This window comes from Ammodytes marinus (genome assembly GCF_949987685.1).
Source record: "Ammodytes marinus genome assembly, chromosome: 20".
In the NCBI taxonomy this organism is placed as follows: domain Eukaryota; kingdom Metazoa; phylum Chordata; class Actinopteri; order Uranoscopiformes; family Ammodytidae; genus Ammodytes; species Ammodytes marinus.
In genome coordinates, this window is record NC_137224.1 from 8,774,653 (window position 1) to 8,794,351 (window position 19,699).

The following is a 19,699-nucleotide window of genomic DNA, read 5'->3' on the forward strand; positions in this document are numbered from 1 at the left end:
ATGGGAAACAAAATGGTAACTATCAAGTACTTTTCCAAAATGTATAAGATCAGTATGAGAGCTTTTATTGCCTTGACAACACTGCCCCTCTCTGTAAGAACACCTTTACTACATGCATTCGACTTCAAAGTTTTTTATTGTCTATTTTATTTGTTAAATATAGGTGTAGATATGTCTTTTTTATCATTCTGTTCTTTATCTTCCTTAGCTAGTTATAAAAACTATTTTGTTATTTAAAAGTTACTGAGTAAATAAAGTTCAAAGCCTTTTTTGACATATTAAAGTTTGATATTAAAGTTCAGTAAAGGTCACAATATATAACAAAAGTTCCTCACTAATCCTGGCAACTTGACACACAGGATTGTATGTAAATTCAGATTTTGTAATAAAACAGCCCTAAAGCGGAATTATGCAGCATTGGCAAACAAATGGAATTCCATAGATGCCAGACCAACCCAGCCATCCCTCCTTCACTACCAGCATTAAAATGTCTGAAAAATGTGACAAATGTCCAAGTCCAGATATTGATGCAACAATGATATAAAACAAAAAAGGTAAACTAATCAATTATTCTAGTCTAATTGTTGCAGCTCGATTTTTGTATTAGCAAAAGACATGTGTCTGTTATAATATGCTTTTCTGGGAGAAGCAGCCGATCAAATAACTGGCATTATCTTATCTTGACAGGTGCTTTTGTTGTTGACACTGTATAGAAACTATCCATTTAGTCAAAGCATTATCTGGATTTGGACATAAAGGGTGTAGCACATATTGCTGGGGTTAAATGGATTTGAAATACAAAATAGAATTTTTAAAAGGTTTTAAAAACTGTTAACATTATGAAATATTCAAATATTTTTTGTTGTGCGAGTTTACTCAATTTACAGAGACTTGTTTACTTTATTAAAATTTTAAATTCATCAGACACATTTTGCTATATTGTTTAATATATTATTCTAAACATTTCTTATTGTCCTACTGGGCACTTTTGTGTCAATGATTTCAAAGCAACTTTATACTGTTAGTGGCTGAAGTGTAGAAATGTCCTGGAGTGCCACGCAACTTTGTACTTTTTACTACATTACAGGTATCTGAAAGCTGTAACTATTTACTTTGCAAATGAATGCTGTTGACACATCAGTGAATCTGTAAAAAATAATAATAAAAAAATATTTATATAAAAGTAATATAGCCAACTCTTTGCTACATAAGGATAGGATAGGATTTACTTTATTGATCCCCAATGGGGAAACTGGTTTGCCACCATGGTATGCACAACGTAGAACATACAAATACAATGCAATTGAGCAATGTGCAAAAATCAAATCAGTAGTCCTGATTAAAAAGCCTAGCTGTTGCAGGAACAAAAGAGCCTCGTTCGACTTGGAGCCGTCTTGCTCAGACCTGCGCAACTATGACTCACGTCTTGCTGAGCGCACAACAAAAATGTTGCAAAAATGCTGTGCGCTCAGCAAGCCGAGCGTCATAATTGCGCAGGTCTTAGCAAACACGGCGACATCTCAAACGAGGCTATTAACTCCTAAATCTCAGAGCATCTTGGTAAAATCACGTGACAGGACATAACAGCTCAAACTCTGAATGGGAATATTCCGCAGAGGATATTGTATTGTTGATATTTGTAAGTACATTGTCATGACTAAATACACTTTGTGCACTGACAAAAGTATTTCAAAATCGCCAGATATCATCCAATAAAAGGGGACAATTCAGTGGGCGTCTGTTTTACAATCCTATCATATGAGCTGCTGCAGGTCATATGACCATATTAACTTCTGCATGAGGGGCTGATTTTTTCAGGTTCATTGAAACAGGAATTCAGTCAGTCGCTCTCACGCACAGCCAGACCACACTACAGCTAGTAGTATCAAGAATCCAACAGACCAGTAGGCCTACATCTGCTGATACAATTTAGTGGTGAGTTGCTTTTACATGTAACGCTAAGAAGATGCCTTATGTGCTTGGCTCAAATCTTCGTTCTGGCACGTTTCATAAGGAGAGATGTGTCTAATTATTTAGGTTAATCAATAAAGTATTCGACTACTGTCTCATTTTTACTCAGCTGAAGTCTTTATATTGCATGGTGTTTGTTCTACGTGCATTGCTGCCAAACGGAGACAGAGGCATTCGTTGGTCTCTTAAAGGCACAGTGCGCCGATGTATTCACAACTGAAGTCTGCCTTTATGGTTACCCCTTTAATCACAGATAAGCTTCGCCCACTCGTAGTATTACGGTAAAAGCGCTGCCAAAGCGGAAGAGATTAAACTTGGGTCCGCTAAATGAATGGTCGTGTGGTAGTCTATAATCATTGTTAAAGTTATGTCTTTTCGTAATATTTCAAAAGAGGCACTGGTCGGATCCATCACACTGGGAGCCGTATTTGTCGTTGGTTATGTCTTTGGTAAGAGCGAAGGTGATCCGGCTTAGTTACTTATTAGGCTTTAACGTTTAACCGGTCTGGACTCAGTGAACTGGAGTGTGTTTGTGTATGTGTGGGTTGGGGAGCTGGGGCCTGAGGGATGTTTTCAGTCACGGGGTTTAAAACTGCCCTCAAGTCTAAGATAGACAATGTGCATGGGGTTTTAGTGCAGAACTCATGTGACCTTGACAGAGGAAACATGTTTAACAAATCTTTTTCACAAATTCAAGTTGTGGATTTTTTGTTAAGCTTACTGAATATTAAAACCTGGGCATTACTGGGATATGACATGGAGATAAAAACAAAAAAATGAATGTATTACCGACTGAGTTAATCTAAAGGTATGCGTTATCAAGTTAATCTTATTTATTTAACCTCATACAATGTTACTTAGTCAAGGGTACACAGATTAGCCGCTTAGTACAAAGTTCACTTAGAATTTCCCGTGGCTGCTTCTATCAGCAATCATTGAAAAAAAAGCAAAAACACAAAAGGAGTGGTATAGTGATTAGAGCGCCCTCCAATAGAGGCCCAGTCCTCAGAAGCATCAGTCCACGGGTTTGAGTCCAGCTTGTGGTTGTTCTCTACATGGCATTCCCCTCTACGCCCCATTTAATCTGTCTATCCAAAAAAAGCGGTCTAATAAAGCATTACAACAAATGCCAAAAAAAAGTGTGAATATCCATCGACATCAAATCAGTTTTATTTATATAGCCCAATATCACAAAAGCAATTTGCCTCAGTTGGCTTTATAATCTGTACAGCAATTATATATATTTTACAGAGAGTTCCTGAAATGACATGTTTAAGAAATATTCCAATTTCCAACAAAATATTAGATGTACTTTAGTGCACATGCAACACAGATGTCACATTTTTTTTTTACATTAGACAGATTGTATTGTCCCCTCGATGTCAAGCTATATTGTCTTGCACTTCCCCATATTCATTCCTTTATCTAGATCTGTTGCTGCTGGTTCAATAATAACATTTCCTCACTGAGATCATTCAAGTTATCTAATCTAAATCAAAGAACTACTGTACATTTACTAGACCAGACTTCAAGATCCTGAAATGTTGTACGGGCTGGATGGTACTGGGAATCATGCACTTAAGAACTTTATAATTGTGTCATGGTTCATGTCATGTGTGCCCTCAGGGAAAAGGAAATCTTCCAGGATGAGCATCCTCAAAAGTCACGACGGGGGAAATGTGGACCCACTGATGCAGTACGTCCTCAATCACTCCATGAGGGAGCATCCGGTCCTGAAGAAGCTCCGACTGGTGAGGATGTCTTTGTATCCGGAGCAGTGCTGTTAATGTCATACGACGTAATCACGTTTCACGGGACCATTTGTTAAACTGATTTCAATTCTTTTTTCCGCTCATTGCTCTCAGAGGACAATGGAAGAGTCCATGAACATCATGATGGTCGCCTGTGAGCAGTCGCAGCTCATGGCCAATCTGGCCAAACTAATAAAAGCCAAGAAAGCATTAGAGATCGGTAAGTGCCTGTTGACACTTAACCTCACATCTTTTTCACTGAAGCAAGAACATTTCCCACAAAATGGCATAACCATTAATACATTGATCATGAGCCACCTAATAGCGGAATATCATACATTGTGTGTTTACATTTTTGTCGAGTTGACAGCAAGAGGACAGGCTGTGTGGTGAGAGACTCCAAACTTTTCCCTTACAGCAACAATTTTATAAATAAATTAGCAAATGTTCAGCGTTGGAAACTGACCTACTGGTTCTTTTTTGGTACCTGTAGGTTTTTTTTATTTATTTTTTTTAATGTTGAACTCCAATATATATACTTAAATTTGAACAGAGTCAGATCATTTATTGCACAACAATTAGTAAGATACAATAGGATTTAATGCTTTGGTGCGTTGCTTTTATACTCTGGACCGGTCTGAATTCAGGCATATTAATAAATGCAGAAAGTTAACTTTAGTGGCCCTCTCATTGCAGGAGTATACACAGGTTACAACACACTGAGCATAGCACTCGTTTTGCCTGACGACGGAGTCCTTGTGGCATGTGATGTCAGTGAAGACTACACCAACATTGGCAAACCCTTCTGGAAAGAGGTATCATTCACACATATGTTTTACTACTTGTCAGAACACCGTATTGCCATGGGTTTCAGTTTATGATGTGTAATACTCCTGTATTGTTCCCATATTGCAAAGTGCTGATCAGTTCAGAGGACTTTCGTACAACATATACACAGGTAATTGAGGTACTGCAGTGCTATGCATCTGAATGGGAGCAGACTAAATTGTCTGTCTTTTGTGGGATAAAAGACGACGACTGGCTCGGTCTACCAGTGTGGGCGACACTTAAAACAATCACCAACACAATTCTATTAATAATTTATCAATTATAAAAATACTTTTTTTATTTGATTAGTAGGTTGACAGAAATCGTACCCACAACAATTTTGATAATCAATTAATCGTTTATCCAACAAAGGGGCTTGTAAACGTTGGCTGGTTCAAGCCTCTTAAAAGTAAGTATATTCTGGTTTCTGCTCTTATTTATAAACAATTTAAATATTTTGAATGAGCCTAACACATTGCTTATGTACAATATGTAAACTTACACTACAGTCAGCTGTATCCATGCTGATATCTATATCGTATTTAGATTCATCATAATCCAGAAAATAGCAAAACGGGTTATATTACTATTTTGTTTGCATAACCTACTCAAACACAGAATAAATATTATAATGCATGAAAATACACTCACTTAAGACAACCTGATGCAATACCATGTGTCTTATCTGTTATCAGGCTACATATCTGCCGTACATTTATTTACAATAAATGTTTTTGTTTATTTATTATCTGTCTTTTCTTTTTACAGGCTGGAGTCGAGCACAAAATTGATCTACGCTTACAGCCAGCAGTGAAAACTCTAGGTACAGTAATTATTTTTAATTTATTTTGAACTAAAATGCTGTACTAAATTTGACAAAGGTTACATTCCAGGAAGCTTGTGTGTGCCTTAATTTCCCTAAAATAATAAATGTAAATAGGATTAATGGGATTTCACATCCACGACAGTTCTAATCTCGCTTGGGCTGTTGCTCTGTCATTACTTGAGGTTAGAATGTGTATTATTAACCTCTTGTTTCGAACAAAATTACCTGGTTTTATGTCCTCACAAGCTATGGGGATTAACTGTGGTTTAGTCTTGATCCAGTTTTGGTGTCCTGAAAAGGAAATAAAAAAATAAAAATCTACTTTAATGCCACTTGAGGTCACTGTACTTCAGGGTGAAGATTCAATCTGCCATACACTTAGTTAAACAGAGGTTAATGGTCATTCAGTATTCAAGTGCAGAATTCTCAAAAGTTCAGATCCTTAAACAATTTCGAAAAAGTTCACGTATTTTGAGAAAAATTTGCCAAACCAGGTACATCTTCAATCGAAATCACTCACGAGAAAGTTCTCATAAATCGTGTATTCCGCCCATCACCACTTTATTGTTGCAGCACAATTGGCTAGTCAGAGAAAGTGTCCCAAAAGAACATTTAAGACCAGCAACAGAAATTAGAGATGTATACATATTTGAAACATTTTCAAACTTAATTTTTTAATTTTGCACAATTAGCAAATGTTCCGGTCACGCGCTCCACAAGCTTAAAGCAATTTCCTTAATTACCATTTGACAACAACAGTCAGGTAACTAGTATGCAGCTCAGCTGCGTATGCTGCCATGTTTTTGCTAGCCTACACAAACTTGGAGGTTATAGCGTTTTGTTTGTACCTGTATTTAAGTTGTCCTCAAAAAAGCTCCACTTGCTGGTCTTCTTTATTCTTTGCTGTCTTACAAAACGTGTTAATAGTTTGTTAATTATGCAATTCAGTTGAATTCACAAACGTGTTTCGTTTTTTTTTTCTAAAATAGGCTAAATGCGGCGAAGTGAAAACGACGTACTGGGACGTCACGTGCAGAAATCATCGGTATCACGTGGCCTTGCTCTATTTATTTATTTAAAAAATTATACTTCACTAACCAGCATACAGAACCACTTTAATTCCTTATACATGCATCACAATTGCTTTCACTTCTAAACTATTACGTTTTTATCATTAAGAAATGATCAGATGGTTTTCAGATTTTGGGGACTTTGTTATGGGTTTGACAGGAAATTATGTTTTCTTTCTTGGCAACCCTTAACAACAGTTCAAGATAGTTTTATTCATAATATTTTTGGTTATCGAATTTAATGGCAAAAAATTAGGAAGATGTTTATTCTTATTTCATTTTAAAGGATATTGGGAATATGTTGCTGTGGGGATGTAACGCATGTTGACCAGAATCTTATGACGGGTTAAGATTCAGATTGAGTACTTTGTGATGGAGATGTTGCTTATAACCTGAAATTAACTTTCACTCTCTGCTCTGTCTCGTTTCTCTCAGATGATCTGTTGGCGGCTGGCCAGGCGGAAACATTTGACTTTGTCTTCATTGATGCAGACAAAGTTAACTATGACAACTACTTTGAAAAGTCTCTGCAACTGTTGAGGAAAGGGGGAATCATTGCAATCGACAATGTAAGGGCTTTACCCAAATCAAACAATAGGTGTCTTGAGTTCTTTCATGAGGATATTTCAAGCAACAACTGCTTTGTTTGTTCTGGTATCTGCAGGTGCTGTGGGGCGGAAGTGTGTTGAATCCGTCCCCTGATGATGCAGACACCGTGGCAATCGACAAACTGAACAAGAAGTTGCACCGGGACACTCGAATCAACCTGAGCATGCTCACTGTGGGAGATGGGCTCACACTGGCCATCAAAATATAGGACAGGTGTCTGATAAGCGTAAGGTAATGCAGCAAAACTGTCTATTTAGTTAGGTGAACTATTATGTGGGGTATGGGATGTTACTTAAACCCATCTGGAGTTGTGTTAGCAGAGGGTTAATGAGATCATGTAACAACTATTTTTTTAAGTAATTCAATTCCTGTTTTATTACCTCAGAATCTGTAATGACCTCATGATTATACATTTTACAGTTAGATAAGTGCCACATTTGAATCGATCAAAAAGGGGCTTGATTAATAAAAATTCAATCACATGCCATTTGTTTCACACCATTTTTCATGCAGTCTGATTCTGTATTGATGTGAAATAACAGGAGGATAATGGTTGGTTTAAGGACTTTATTGCAAAGGTTAGACACTCGCCAACACACAAACCACTTCATCATGATTAGTGTCACTGTCCTTGGAAATGGGGGGAAAATCGGATGAGTAACTCAGATATTGTGTCACTCACAGTCACACTGAGGGGAAAGAAAATCCATTTAGAATTGTCTTAGAACTTGAAAAGCAGCTATTTCAGGTAGGAGGTCTCAAAACTCATCACACATTACAATAAAGCCTCTCTAAAAAGATAAGTGAAGAAGACCAGCCAATAAGATTGGCTTTGGTCATGAAAAGCATATTTTGTTGGGAGTGACCCTTTCAACAGGCAGAACATTACTACCAATATACAAATAAAATGTGCAAATAAAACAAAAGGAGAAAGAGCTTAAATAAAATGTATATTCTACTGTGCAAAATAACAGCTTCGATTTACATTCTACGGTATCACAGCAAAAATATTTTTGAAACCATTCCCGAACATGTTGGACACAGAAGGTTGTTTTATGTCACTATAGTGGAAAAATTGAAAGGAGAAACTGATTCATAAATACATGTGATTTTAAACAGCACTAGTTATAGTAACAATGAAATGAGGCTGTAGGAGAGGTTTCTATCTTAACAGTGCTCAAGAACTGGGGTTTCTTTTTTATGCTTTTTGGCTTCATCTTTTCTTTAACATCTGTTGCTAGAAACGCTCACGGTCAGAATTCAGCTGATATTGCTATTCTTCTAATGAAATGGAAGAGCAGATCCTCATGCCTCCAACTCCAAGCCCAGGCCAAGTTTGTGACCACCAGCATTGATATTCTTCCCATCCACCAGTGCAGAGAGGACTAGTTTCATACCTGGAATACAAAAATGTGTATATATATCTATATTATAAGTCACTGAAAAACAGAAGATTGTGTTTGTTGGTGTCATATATCATAGACTAGAGATGGTTCTCACCAGGCCGAAGAGTCTGGGTGTATCCAATTCCTACCAAGCTGCCATTATTCACTTTTGCCTGGAGAAAAAGCATTAGATTAATCAACTAAAATTCAGAGAATATATACAGCACTGCCTACAAGGCTATACCACTTCCACATTTGTTATTATTATTTTTTTCCATTTGTTATTCAGAAAGTTAAGTCATTTAATACACTTACTTGAAATATAATTAAGTAAACCATATTTCATGAGAAAAAGTAAAAATGTTCAAAAATGTCCTATAAGAATGTTTTTTTTTATCCTCCAAACCAAATGCCAATCGCTCCTTCCTTGACCCATGGCTGGATTCCCAAAAACATATCACTGAACTGTTAACACATATTTGAGATACACTGACAAACAGGAGTGGAAACATAACTTCCTTGGGAAGAGGAGGAGGGGATTGCAGATACTTACTGATATGGAGGCACTGGAGTCTAACTGGTATTTGGCAGCAATGCCAAAGCGAGTGCCGTTGCTGCCGGCGGTCCAGGCAATATTCACAGCAGTCTCCAGTTTGTCGTTTACCTTCTGGTAAATGGATCCCCCGAACTCTGAACCATCATTTCTGAGAAGAGAAATCATCACTTACATGTCAAAAACCCCACATGGTCCATAGATACTTGTGTAACTCTCCAGTTAAGTTATTCATCTTGCTTTGCAATACTTGGTGATCAAAAAACAAAAATACATACACATTGGTGTGGAGCTGGAAGTCCCCGGTCTTGTAACCAACTGCAAAGTTGCTCTGGGTCATCTTGGATTTGGCTGTGTCAAAGGACATTTGGTAGCCAGCCAGCCAGCCCTCGTAGCCAGCCACTGCTACCCCATGGATAGTGGGACCGGCAAAATCTAAATCGACGTCAAAACCAGCATTAAGGTACTCTCTTTTATAAGCTGTCTTCACCTTGCCGCTTTTCTTGCTGGGAAATGAGAAAATAAAATGGAAAATGAACATATTATGTTGGTATACAAGTATTGGAACATGGTTTTATAATTGTATGATTAACGGTGGCTTACCCAGTATTTGGTGAAAATGTAGTGTCAAAGGTAAGTTTCAGCCCTTTGGTGATCTAAAGAAAATCATTCCATCAGTCAAACTTCAATCAGAGCAGTTTGTTAGTGGGATAACCGGCAACAAAGCAGAGTTTTTAGTTTACCTGATCCTCAACACAAACTTCTGTTCCAAGTGTGTTTTCTGTGGTCCATTTCTCTGTGAACGTTAGCCCATACTCGGACCACTTGTACTTGGTTTCCAGGGTTCCGGTGACCTTGCTGGTGTCTACGTTGGATGATCCAGACGTTTTAAACTCCTAAAGAAAATAAAGGAGGAAATGAACCCTGCCTGAAGATAATACAGCAGTTAGGAGATGTTTATCCCCATAGCATGACAGTGCACTAGAGTTGGATAAATACAGTAAATGGCGGATACCAAATATTGACGGAGATTGGCAAAGATGTTCTGAACGGTATATTTCGAAGTTGCAAATATACATGTGAGTTATCTCTACTGGACAAAATAATTCGAAGTTACCTCAAAAATAAATGTGGCATTTCAGAGCAGCACTTTCATGTTCATGTTCTTCTTCATTTCCAATACAACTGTTATTATAACCTAAAATCTGCTGATAATAAACTGCAATGCACTCTTGTATATCTAAAGTAGCATCTAAGCTCACCACTCCAGTTGAGGACTTTGTCTTCACATCCAGCTTAACCAGTCCAAAACCTGCAAGGACAATGACAGTAAGGGACTATTACAAAAACTGTAATAAATGTCAAACAGCCGACCTTCCTCTTAAGGGGGGGGCAATAAATACACACTTATAAAACTGCCTTTTATCTTGCTTCCAGTTACCATATCCTTTATTGAAGATGTCCTTTGCTGATTTTCCGAGGTCTGTGTATGTTGGAGGAACTGCCATTTCGCCTGTCATAAAAAAGGACATTTCAGAGAGTGTAAATGGATACAAAGACCATAGATGCAGTCGGTGGTTAAAACCATAGATAGTATAATAAAGGTTAAAACTAAGAATGTGTATCACTAGTCAGGAAAAATAAACATCTGTGACCTGTAACTGGTGACACCTTTAAAAGCAGGGACGGATATACGTCTATCACAATGGGTTTTGCAACGTCAGGGGAAAAAAAGAAGTAATAAAATCCTACTCTGAGCATTTTTAAGACTTTTGAGAGATTGATTTAAAACATTTTAATACCCATGAAGAACTTATTTTTAGTTTAGCAAATGTAATGCCTCTAAGACTTTTTAAGTATCTGTAGTACAATTCTGAAACAATTCAGCAAGAAAACCCTACTTAAACTTACAACAAATAAATAACATTTATTAAAAATAACAAGATTTTACTAAATTGGGATACTTTTTTTGTTATGTTTAAGCTCCCAAATCGCCATTTTTTTATTTAATTTTTTTTTATTGCTGTCACTGGCGTTACAGCATCGTCAGACACCTGCAGACAGCACTTGATTTGGTCTCCATTACCCTTACATTCTGCTGTCACGTCTCAGTGTCAAGGTTATACCAAAGGCTTGGGCTTAAGGTGCAACAGCACACCTGGCCATACGCTATTTAAAGCGCGCCTTTTTATTTCTTTACCACTGATTGTTTAATTCTTCGTGAATATAACTGTGAAAGCAGAGGTTTGCAGAATGACATTTGAGATAAAATGGCGAATAAAGAAGGAACTATACTAAAATGATAGTGTTTTTTTATGTTAACTAGATGCTCAGGCAGTTGAAGATTACTGTTTCGTTTTGTTTGCTGTTCAAAAAGGTGTGAACAGCAGTGTCAATTATAAGATATGACTTTGCCACAGCTGACTATTTTATTTAAAAGGAGTTAGAACACATGAGGGTGGTTGGGGGCGTTTTTCTTGCTAGCAAATGATACCAATATTTCTGACTTTCCAACGAAATACAACATGAGGAACCTTAGAAATTCCACGGCCAGTTACTTACCGCGTATTATTGTTGTTGGCGGTGCCGCTGTCAACTTGTAAAGCAGGAAAAACTGATAGAGAAAGCAACAGTGAACCCGGTGTAGGACGATATGGTGCCGCAGCAACAAGAACAAACACCCTCCTGACCTCGGCGCCGAAGGACCCCGGGATACAGCTGTTTATGTTTGTGCCCGTCAGTAAATCGAAACGAGATAAACATATTAGGCCTATCATGTAATTCTCGACACAATTAAAGAAGTATTTGTCCTAGGGTTCGGAACTGGCGAAACCTAATTATTAGCCTTGTTTGAATAGGAGCCGTCTTGCTCAGACCCGCGCAATTATGACGCGCGTCTTGCTGAGCGCACAGCAAAAATGCTGCAAAAATGCTGTGCGCTCAGCAAGACGCGCGTCATAATTGCGCAGGTCTGAGCCAGATGGCACCTACTCAAACGAGGCTACTATCATTCGCAAGAGTCGACATTGCTCATGCCACGTGACACCGGCAAGAGAAAGACATCTAAATCACCATGGTAACCAATGCGCAGACGAAATGTGACAGCAGACAAATATACAATAAAAATGATAAAAGATTATAACGCTACATCAATGTATAGGCCTATAACGTGCAACATTTAAGTCAAACATAAAATTCATAAAAACCTGAATTGAAAAACTTTAATGCATTTTTATATACTATCTATGATTTTATGTATGTTGTTTCAGAGTCAGAATCAACAACACTTTATTGTTTTAATGAGATTCGGTCTCGTTACAGTTCCTCCCATTTTAGAAAATACAATTTTAAATAGAAAGAAAAAGTATGTAAAATATAAAGAGAACATGTGCCTTATAGTCCTACTACTACAATAGGCTATATAAATAAAAAATTATAAGGATATTAATATAAGTAAAATATTAACAGTATAGGCTACTACAATTACACAATGTAGGCTAAGCACTTGAAATAAAAAAGATAGTTTCATCAAGTACAATATCATTAACCTTAACAGCAATGTAAAACGTAATAATTATGAAGTGATTTGTAGAGTTAAATTATTGCCCATATCAATAATTGGATATGAATGACTGATATAGTGAGAAAAAATAAGCAATTTCATGTTTGCAATCATAAGAAAATGTATGGAAAGATAATTAAATATAAAAAGTTCATTAAAATTGAAAATCCATTCCCCTCACATGGGTTACATTTAAGACGAGGAGGTTTCTCCCACACTATGCGACAAAACTCTGAACCCTTTGCCTCTCCTCTCCTGTCCACTCACCATCCAAGACTCATTGGTTAAAATGCAGAGTAAACATTAGCTTCGGCCAATTTTATGAACCGATTATCTTCCATGCCGAAGACTTTGTGCCGTTTTACATCTGTAACACACGCATTATGTGGTTGTGCTTTGAGTGGGGGAAATAAATAAGTACTTGGTGTTTTGATTTCAGCTCTTTAATGATGGAAACGACATGAAACAAGTCATGTGGCTTTGTAGGAGCGTATTCACACACATTAGCATCACTCCTAGATGAAATGGCGTGTTGTAGACTGTCAATGCCATTTACATGAATCGTTTTTCTAACATGCTGTAACGACTAAATCAATTACAGCATTTCATAGTACAGTGGCAAGTTTCCCTTGATGAAATGCTGAGGCCAATCTGAAATCTACGTTTACACTTGAAAAGCACATTGTGTTTCAAACAAATACATAGTTAAGAGCAACTGTAAACATATTTCTCCATGTGCATGTTGCTGCAACACTGTATATGAAATATAAAAATACTTAAACATTTACAAAATTAAATAAATTAATACAAAGAAAATACATACAAATTTAAGGACACTATTACTAAGATTCATTGGTTAGGGATTATTATCAGGGAAACTCTCCAACTGAATTTAAATCTGGTCATTTACTTATTACTACTATTATATAAAATAAAATAACTTCACATCTATCCGACAGTAAACATAAAAAACTTGGGACATTTCTACGCAGAGAAACCTATCCAAACACTCTAGGTAATTGGCAAATGGAATTATATTTAAGACAGCTTGGCTACATATGACATTTTCTTGAATGTTATCTTTTCTAGGTCTGGTGAGGAAAAAGGCAAGCCTATTGACCTATCTAAACAAAGGTCTGTAGAACATTATTGTATCTTTCAATGAGCCACTGACATTATGATTAAATTACTGTCAACATTTAGTTACACAGTCGAAATGTAAGAGTTAAGACGTAACATTTGTTTTAGCAACACGATGAACCAGAGATTTTTCTATACAGAAAAGAGAAACATTCCAATAATAATAAATCCAAAAAATTCCCATATTGCTTTAACAGTGGTCCATAGTGTTAGGTTTAGTTAAATTACAAAGTGGCAGGTAAGACTTAACTTTAAGTCAAGAATCCAGGTCCAAACCTTGAATGGATCAGGCGCTGTAATCGCACAGAAAATGGCAACCTCTGTGAAGGATAAGGTACACTGCTGCCTGAGAACTTTTCAACGTGGCTTCCTTTCATCACATGTTATGCAAATACTGTTATAGACGAGTAAATAGTGAGGTACTAAAATAATGCAGTCAATGCTACATACAATGATATCCCTTTAGTGGAATAATGAGCAACCAATGGAAGAGATTCCACTGTGTTCACTTTTTCAATTGAAGCAAAGAGTGAGGACGGGGCTTTTAAGAAACTCTGCTGGGTTTTGTAGAGCTTATTGATGAGTGGAAGATGAGTCCCGCATTACAAGAAGGTATGGCTCAGTGTATCCCATCAGGCGTCGGTGCTAACAGGACAACATTAGTTCTCTTTGTTGATGATGACATCGCACACCGTACATCAGTTGGCAACTTGACAAAACAGATGGGCTATCTGACAGCACTGAGTACTGATGCTGTTCATTAACCAATCAGCCCCCTCATCAAAGCGGGCCTAGGGAAGGGCCAGCAGTACTCGTTGGGCACGGGCCCATGGACATTGGACTCGAAGAAGGAGAACATGGGGAACCAAATGCGAGCTCGTCGACTCTGCTGGTAGGCCCGGGTGTTGGCTAGAGTGTGGTAGTACAGGAAGAGTCTGGTAGTGATGTAGAACGCTATGAACACGTCAATGGAGTAGTGTTCGTGTGCAGCCAAGATGAAGAAGATGCCGAATAGATTCAAGACCCAGGACAACGTGTGAATGAAGTGCCAGCTTCGTGGAGTGTCTGTGAAATAAGAGGTGAAAACAGATTAAGATACATTCAACAATTTTTTTTGTTGTGTTTTGGAGTTTGTTACACCCTGTAATGTCTAACATATTCCAAGGTCAGACTACAGGTATTTCTATCCAGGTCAGACGCTTGTATTTATTAAACTTGTAATACCAGTAATGGACACTAGATGGCAACAAGTTCACAGTGTTCCTAGATATGGTAACTACCATTCTCTTTCTCATGATTCAGTGCTCTGATCTTCTAATGGCACCTGATTTTTCATGAATGAAAGTGGACTAACTTTGGCAACTGAGTGTCTCGCTCTGATTGTCAACTATTGCCGCGGTTAATACAAACGTTCTCTGGACGTTCATCGTATATCCCATCCTAACAGGATGAAAAACTGTGTATTTGTGCAGATTTTAAATTTTAACATTTGAACCGTCATCAGTAAAGCCGAATTATAAAATAACTTTAATTTGTGCTTACATTTATTTTAAGGTGGTAAACAAATGCCAACCCCAATCTCTAGCAGACACTCTCCTAACAAACTTTAAAGAAATCACATAGTTATTAATTATTAGCTATCACATGGCAATTTCCCCTTTCAGGGGCTTTTGAAGAATACATTAAGTGGTACTGTTCTTCACTGAAAGTAAAACAAAAAACTACAAAAATAAACACAGACTTATAACGCTACTCACACTCTGTGACAAAGAAGTTGAGCATGGTAATGACAACAGTGTGACCGCTGAACATGTAGTCACCACACGTATGCACTCCTGTCAGAGTCATCCCGAAACCGCTCCAGATGGCCACGGCTCGATGCAGTTTGGCCCACATGTCACCATATATCTAGAAGGAGACAGGAAGTGAAAACATCAGTACCAGGATTTTTCGTAAGATGGAGCAGAGGCAAAGTGTTTAAAACTGATACAGAAAAAAAAGAAATTAAAAAAAGAAATGATACCTTTCCTGAGCATTGCAGGTGCTGTCCTGGCACAGACAGCGACGTGACAAACATGGTGATGCAGCGCAGCATGAACACCGTCCCCATGAGGCTGCACATGCGCCGCAAAAGGATGGACCTACAATTCATGAGAGAACAGTGAACCCGGGTCTTGTATTGAATTAAAGGACACACTGTGGGTATTTTACAGAACTACCCTGATGTGCATTGATGTGAGAGACTCCACCTGTGTTTGTGGAGCAGCAGCACGAGGATCCAGATATTACAGAGGATCACTCCACAGGCTTCAGCCATGGCAAAGGCCCACGGTATCCTAGGCACACTGTTGAAAAGAGAGAGAGAGAAAAGTGAGATTAGTGGAAGCACAAAAACAATTATTTAAGATGTTTCTTTTACATCAGTAAACCATTTATTAGAAATCTACAAAGTAATCAATATTGACCTCATTAGTTATTGACCCAGTTAGCTAATTAACCAAAAGTCTAAATGACCCTTGTACTACATTTAAAGCTTTAACATTTCAAACAGATTCCTTTTTCTATGTAAACAACTAAATAGGCCCAAAAGTGGTAACTTGCTTATGCATGTTTTATCTCGCCAAACACAGTGGCATTTCCCTGGAATCAGCCTTCCCCATAAGAAACTCCCTTTTTGAACCACAGATAGCCGATCAGGAATATGCAAGGACAACAATAGAAACATGTTACGTGGAACTAGGGTAATTAATTATAAAGTCCAACTTGGGTGATAGTCTTGACAGTTGATGAATAAAACAATTGCATTCTCTTTATGGCATTTCATGGTCTTAAAAGGAAGGTTGAAAAGTGCCTGTCACACACCCACCTGTCTAGGAAAATGTCTGGCAGTGGAGGGTACATGCGCATGTCAGGCACCCTCTCGTGCACTATGACCATGACAAAGGACGTGAACCCAAATACAATCATCACGTAGATGGAGCTCAGCACCGTCTTCCAGTACTCTGGGTCCAAGCGCCTCGTCTGCTGCTTGTACTTCCCATTCCCATTGTACTGGTGATACTCCTCTCCCACCGGCGCCGTGTCAGTGCTGTCACAGTCTCTGCTGCCTGGCTCTCCGTTACACAGCCAGTCCATGCTGCCTCCGGAGCCCGTAGGAGAGTGGCCGTCAAAGGGAAGGCCCAGCTCCTCCAACACGTCAATGTTCTGTTTCTGGAGTTTGCGGATGGACACCATGAGCCTCTTGATATCCCCCAGCACCTTGAGCTCCAGAGGCGGCGAGCGCAGGTCGTACTCGCTGAGGGCGAGCAGGCTGGTGCCGTCCAGCCGGTGCTTGTAGCACAGCAGGTCCACATAGTCACAGAAGCCCTCTTCCTTCAGCCACTTGGCAACGTGTTTGGGCGTCCAGCGGCGGACGCTGTGTTGCGTCATTTCCTTCCCCACTCTGAAGGGCTGGAGAGAAGAAGATACAAATTTCCAAATGTCACTAATTGCTTCACTCTTAAGGCCTTTGCACACCGGGCGCGACGCGAATAAACGCAACGTAAAAGCGAATGTTTTGAAATGTGAATTTTGTCACGTCCCACTTTAGAAGCGACGTCCCAGAAAAATCGAACTCAGTTCGAAAAAATAAAAAACGCAAATTCGCGATGCGAAATGACGGCTCTGGTGTGGAAGCTTGTATTGACTCTGTATACGTTCGTTAATAAACGGATTAATCGCACGAATAAAACGCGCCCGGTGTGCAAAGGCCTTTACTCTAAGGCTGTATCCCGTTACAGAGACCGCCTCCTTGGTAGTACGCGGTCTCGCGGTCTATGAAGGCTATAGCCTGTGAAGGCCGATTCCAAGGCCAACAAGCGTTGTTAAACGAGACGGTCTCCGCAGGTCTCCGTTTCGCTCTGTTTACAGGCATTTCCGGTTTGCGTAACAAGCCGTTACCTTGCGTGACGACTGGCCGCTCCTGTGCTGCCTAGCAACCCTGATTGCTGCCAACGGAGACAGCCTTGTCAATGGAGGAAAAAATAAAAAGAAGTTGCCTACTAGACGAAAAGAAAAAAAAGGTACAAGAAAAAAAGAAAGGAAGATAAAAGTTAAGAAGATGGAGCAACACGTTGCTGTTTTGTTATTTTTTATTTTATTTTATGCCATCTCTGAAAAAAACGCAATGAATCATGGGATATGTTGGGCTGCGAAGGATACATCTGATGCAGCCTTCAAAACCGTGAAACGAAGGCTGCATTTCACGACCGCATATGAGGAGCCTTGCCAGGAGCCTTGCAAATGGAACAACCTTTGCGCGCCGCTATGACGCAATCGGTCTTCAAATGCAGCTTTCGTAGACCGCAACCCCTGAATCGAGATACAGCCTAAATGTCCGTTCGTCATTGACTTCCTGGATACCAATTCTTAAAGGGGCACTGTGTAATATGACATCATCAAAAAAGTTCAAGAAAGTTCTAGAATGCAACCCCACCCCTTTTGAATAATAACAGAAGCTACAGTGGCCTTCAAGGACAAGAACAATTCTAAATTCTAAACAATGCACCTGATGACATTCCAAAAACATGGCTCCCTCCATAAGACTTGCCTGCTCAATGTACAAAATGTAATATTAATATTTGTAATTCTCCGCTCGGGAGGATAATTCACATTATTGGCATAGGTGATTGTACACCAATGAGGACATATTTATGAACGAGGTTATTTATTTTAGCTAATAAATTACTTAAAATGTTACACAGTGTCCCTTTAAGGAGAAGTAGTCCCTGTTAGGCAACAGGCAACCTTAACTTCAACTGAATCAGCAATGTTAGTTTCAAATAAACACAAGACTGCGAGCTATACAGAAAATAACTTCACTTTGGGACAAATACCATTAGTGCAAAACAAGTTATTCCTGAGCTCCACAGGCAAACTAAGTACTCTGAACCTGAGCAAATATTTGAGGAAGCCTCACCCAACAGTTTGTTCAAGGAGCCGACATACTCTAAAGGCCATAAAATGACTTTAAAAAGACTTCAGTGCTAGTTGTGGATAAAGACTTGTTGATTATTACCCCCAATCTTATGTATAGCAGGCTCTATCCATCCTACACCCCTTTTAGTATAACTTAATTGTCAGTGGTAACAAACCCTGTGTCTCTCTGTGGGTGGCTTTTGTATTAGAGACGGTCAGCTACTTCCAGTGGGGGAGAAAAATCCACCTGCATTAACCCCCATCACTGGCTATCATTAAGGTGCGGTCAGGACGGGAGCTAATTCTACTAACTTGTATGGTTAAATAGCTTGGTAATCTAGTGGTTGACGTTGTACACAAGCATGTCTGGAGAGTACAAAACCAAGCGAACGCCCCCTTTCTGCTAAGACAACAGCCCAGCCCAGCCCAGCCCAGCCAGCAGGCTAATTCAGATGTAGCTAATGTTAGCTCGAAGGCTACTTGCTAGCTTGATCAATGTGCCCGCCTTACGCTCACTCACCCGGACAGAAGTGTAACAGAGGACGACAGGGACACGTATGTATTCAGCTTGCTAGCTAAACGGCATCTCACAAGAATCTGAAGAAACCGTTTTGGCGTTTGCTGCAATAACATGGGGCTCTTTGGAAATCATTTCGCCCCGTCTTCGCGCTGGGTAGCATTACTGTTCACAACCATAGACTGTATAGTTGACAATACAAGGCTGTAATGTCCGTAGTGAATGCGCACGTAAAAAGCAGCTGACCCGGTCGGCGCTCAAGCTGAGCAACGGTGACACTTGCTGGTGGAAATCGGGTACTGCAGCGTCATTAATTCTGAATCTGCAGTAGCATATGTATTGTGGTTGTTATGAGAAAAAGCAGTTATTTCTGTCTAGTTATAAAGTAACACAATTATAAGTCAGGATTGGATATTCAAAGATACTTAGGCCTAATTAAGATTTAGAAGTGTGAGGTTGAGTAACATTAAGAAAATAGGTCACTGATTATTTTTAGACCAGGAACACCTGTCCTTGTCAGTGCTAACATGG

The 19,699-nt window shown here is 39.0% G+C and overlaps 3 protein-coding genes across 4 annotated transcripts; 1 reads left to right on the forward strand and 2 right to left on the reverse strand.

The window, feature by feature from the left end:
* Positions 1-1,798: 1,798 nt before the first annotated feature.
* Positions 1,799-7,516, forward strand: LOC307266975 (catechol O-methyltransferase domain-containing protein 1-like). Of its 2 annotated transcripts, none has more exons than XM_080049125.1 (7): positions 1,799-1,935; positions 3,598-3,722; positions 3,837-3,942; positions 4,419-4,537; positions 5,319-5,373; positions 6,882-7,015; positions 7,111-7,514. In XM_080049125.1, exons 2-7 carry the CDS (start codon positions 3,618-3,620, stop codon positions 7,261-7,263), a joined length of 672 nt encoding a protein of 223 aa, XP_079905251.1. In that variant the 5' UTR covers positions 1,799-1,935; positions 3,598-3,617; the 3' UTR covers positions 7,264-7,514. The 2 variants fall into 2 exon arrangements, with proteins under 2 accessions (XP_079905251.1, XP_079905250.1); XM_080049124.1 differs by lacking the exon at positions 1,799-1,935 and adding an exon at positions 2,282-2,420 and having other exon boundaries at positions 7,111-7,516.
* A 124-nt stretch (positions 7,517-7,640) lies between these two features.
* On the reverse strand, positions 7,641-11,689 carry LOC307266974 (non-selective voltage-gated ion channel VDAC2-like). The gene is made up of 9 exons (XM_080049123.1): positions 11,556-11,689; positions 10,435-10,506; positions 10,256-10,305; positions 9,737-9,889; positions 9,597-9,649; positions 9,272-9,499; positions 8,994-9,144; positions 8,556-8,613; positions 7,641-8,452 (listed from the first exon to the last, which is right to left on the reverse strand). The coding sequence occupies exons 2-9, from the start codon at positions 10,499-10,501 to the stop codon at positions 8,361-8,363; spliced, it is 852 nt and encodes a 283-aa protein (XP_079905249.1). The 5' UTR covers positions 10,502-10,506; positions 11,556-11,689; the 3' UTR covers positions 7,641-8,360.
* A 1,309-nt stretch (positions 11,690-12,998) lies between these two features.
* On the reverse strand, positions 12,999-19,350 carry samd8 (sterile alpha motif domain containing 8). Its single transcript, XM_080049118.1, has 6 exons — positions 19,172-19,350; positions 16,562-17,145; positions 15,945-16,040; positions 15,719-15,836; positions 15,453-15,603; positions 12,999-14,760 (listed from the first exon to the last, which is right to left on the reverse strand). Exons 2-6 carry the CDS (start codon positions 17,122-17,124, stop codon positions 14,456-14,458), a joined length of 1,233 nt encoding a protein of 410 aa, XP_079905244.1. The 5' UTR covers positions 17,125-17,145; positions 19,172-19,350; the 3' UTR covers positions 12,999-14,455.
* Between the last annotated feature and the right edge of the window lie 349 nt (positions 19,351-19,699).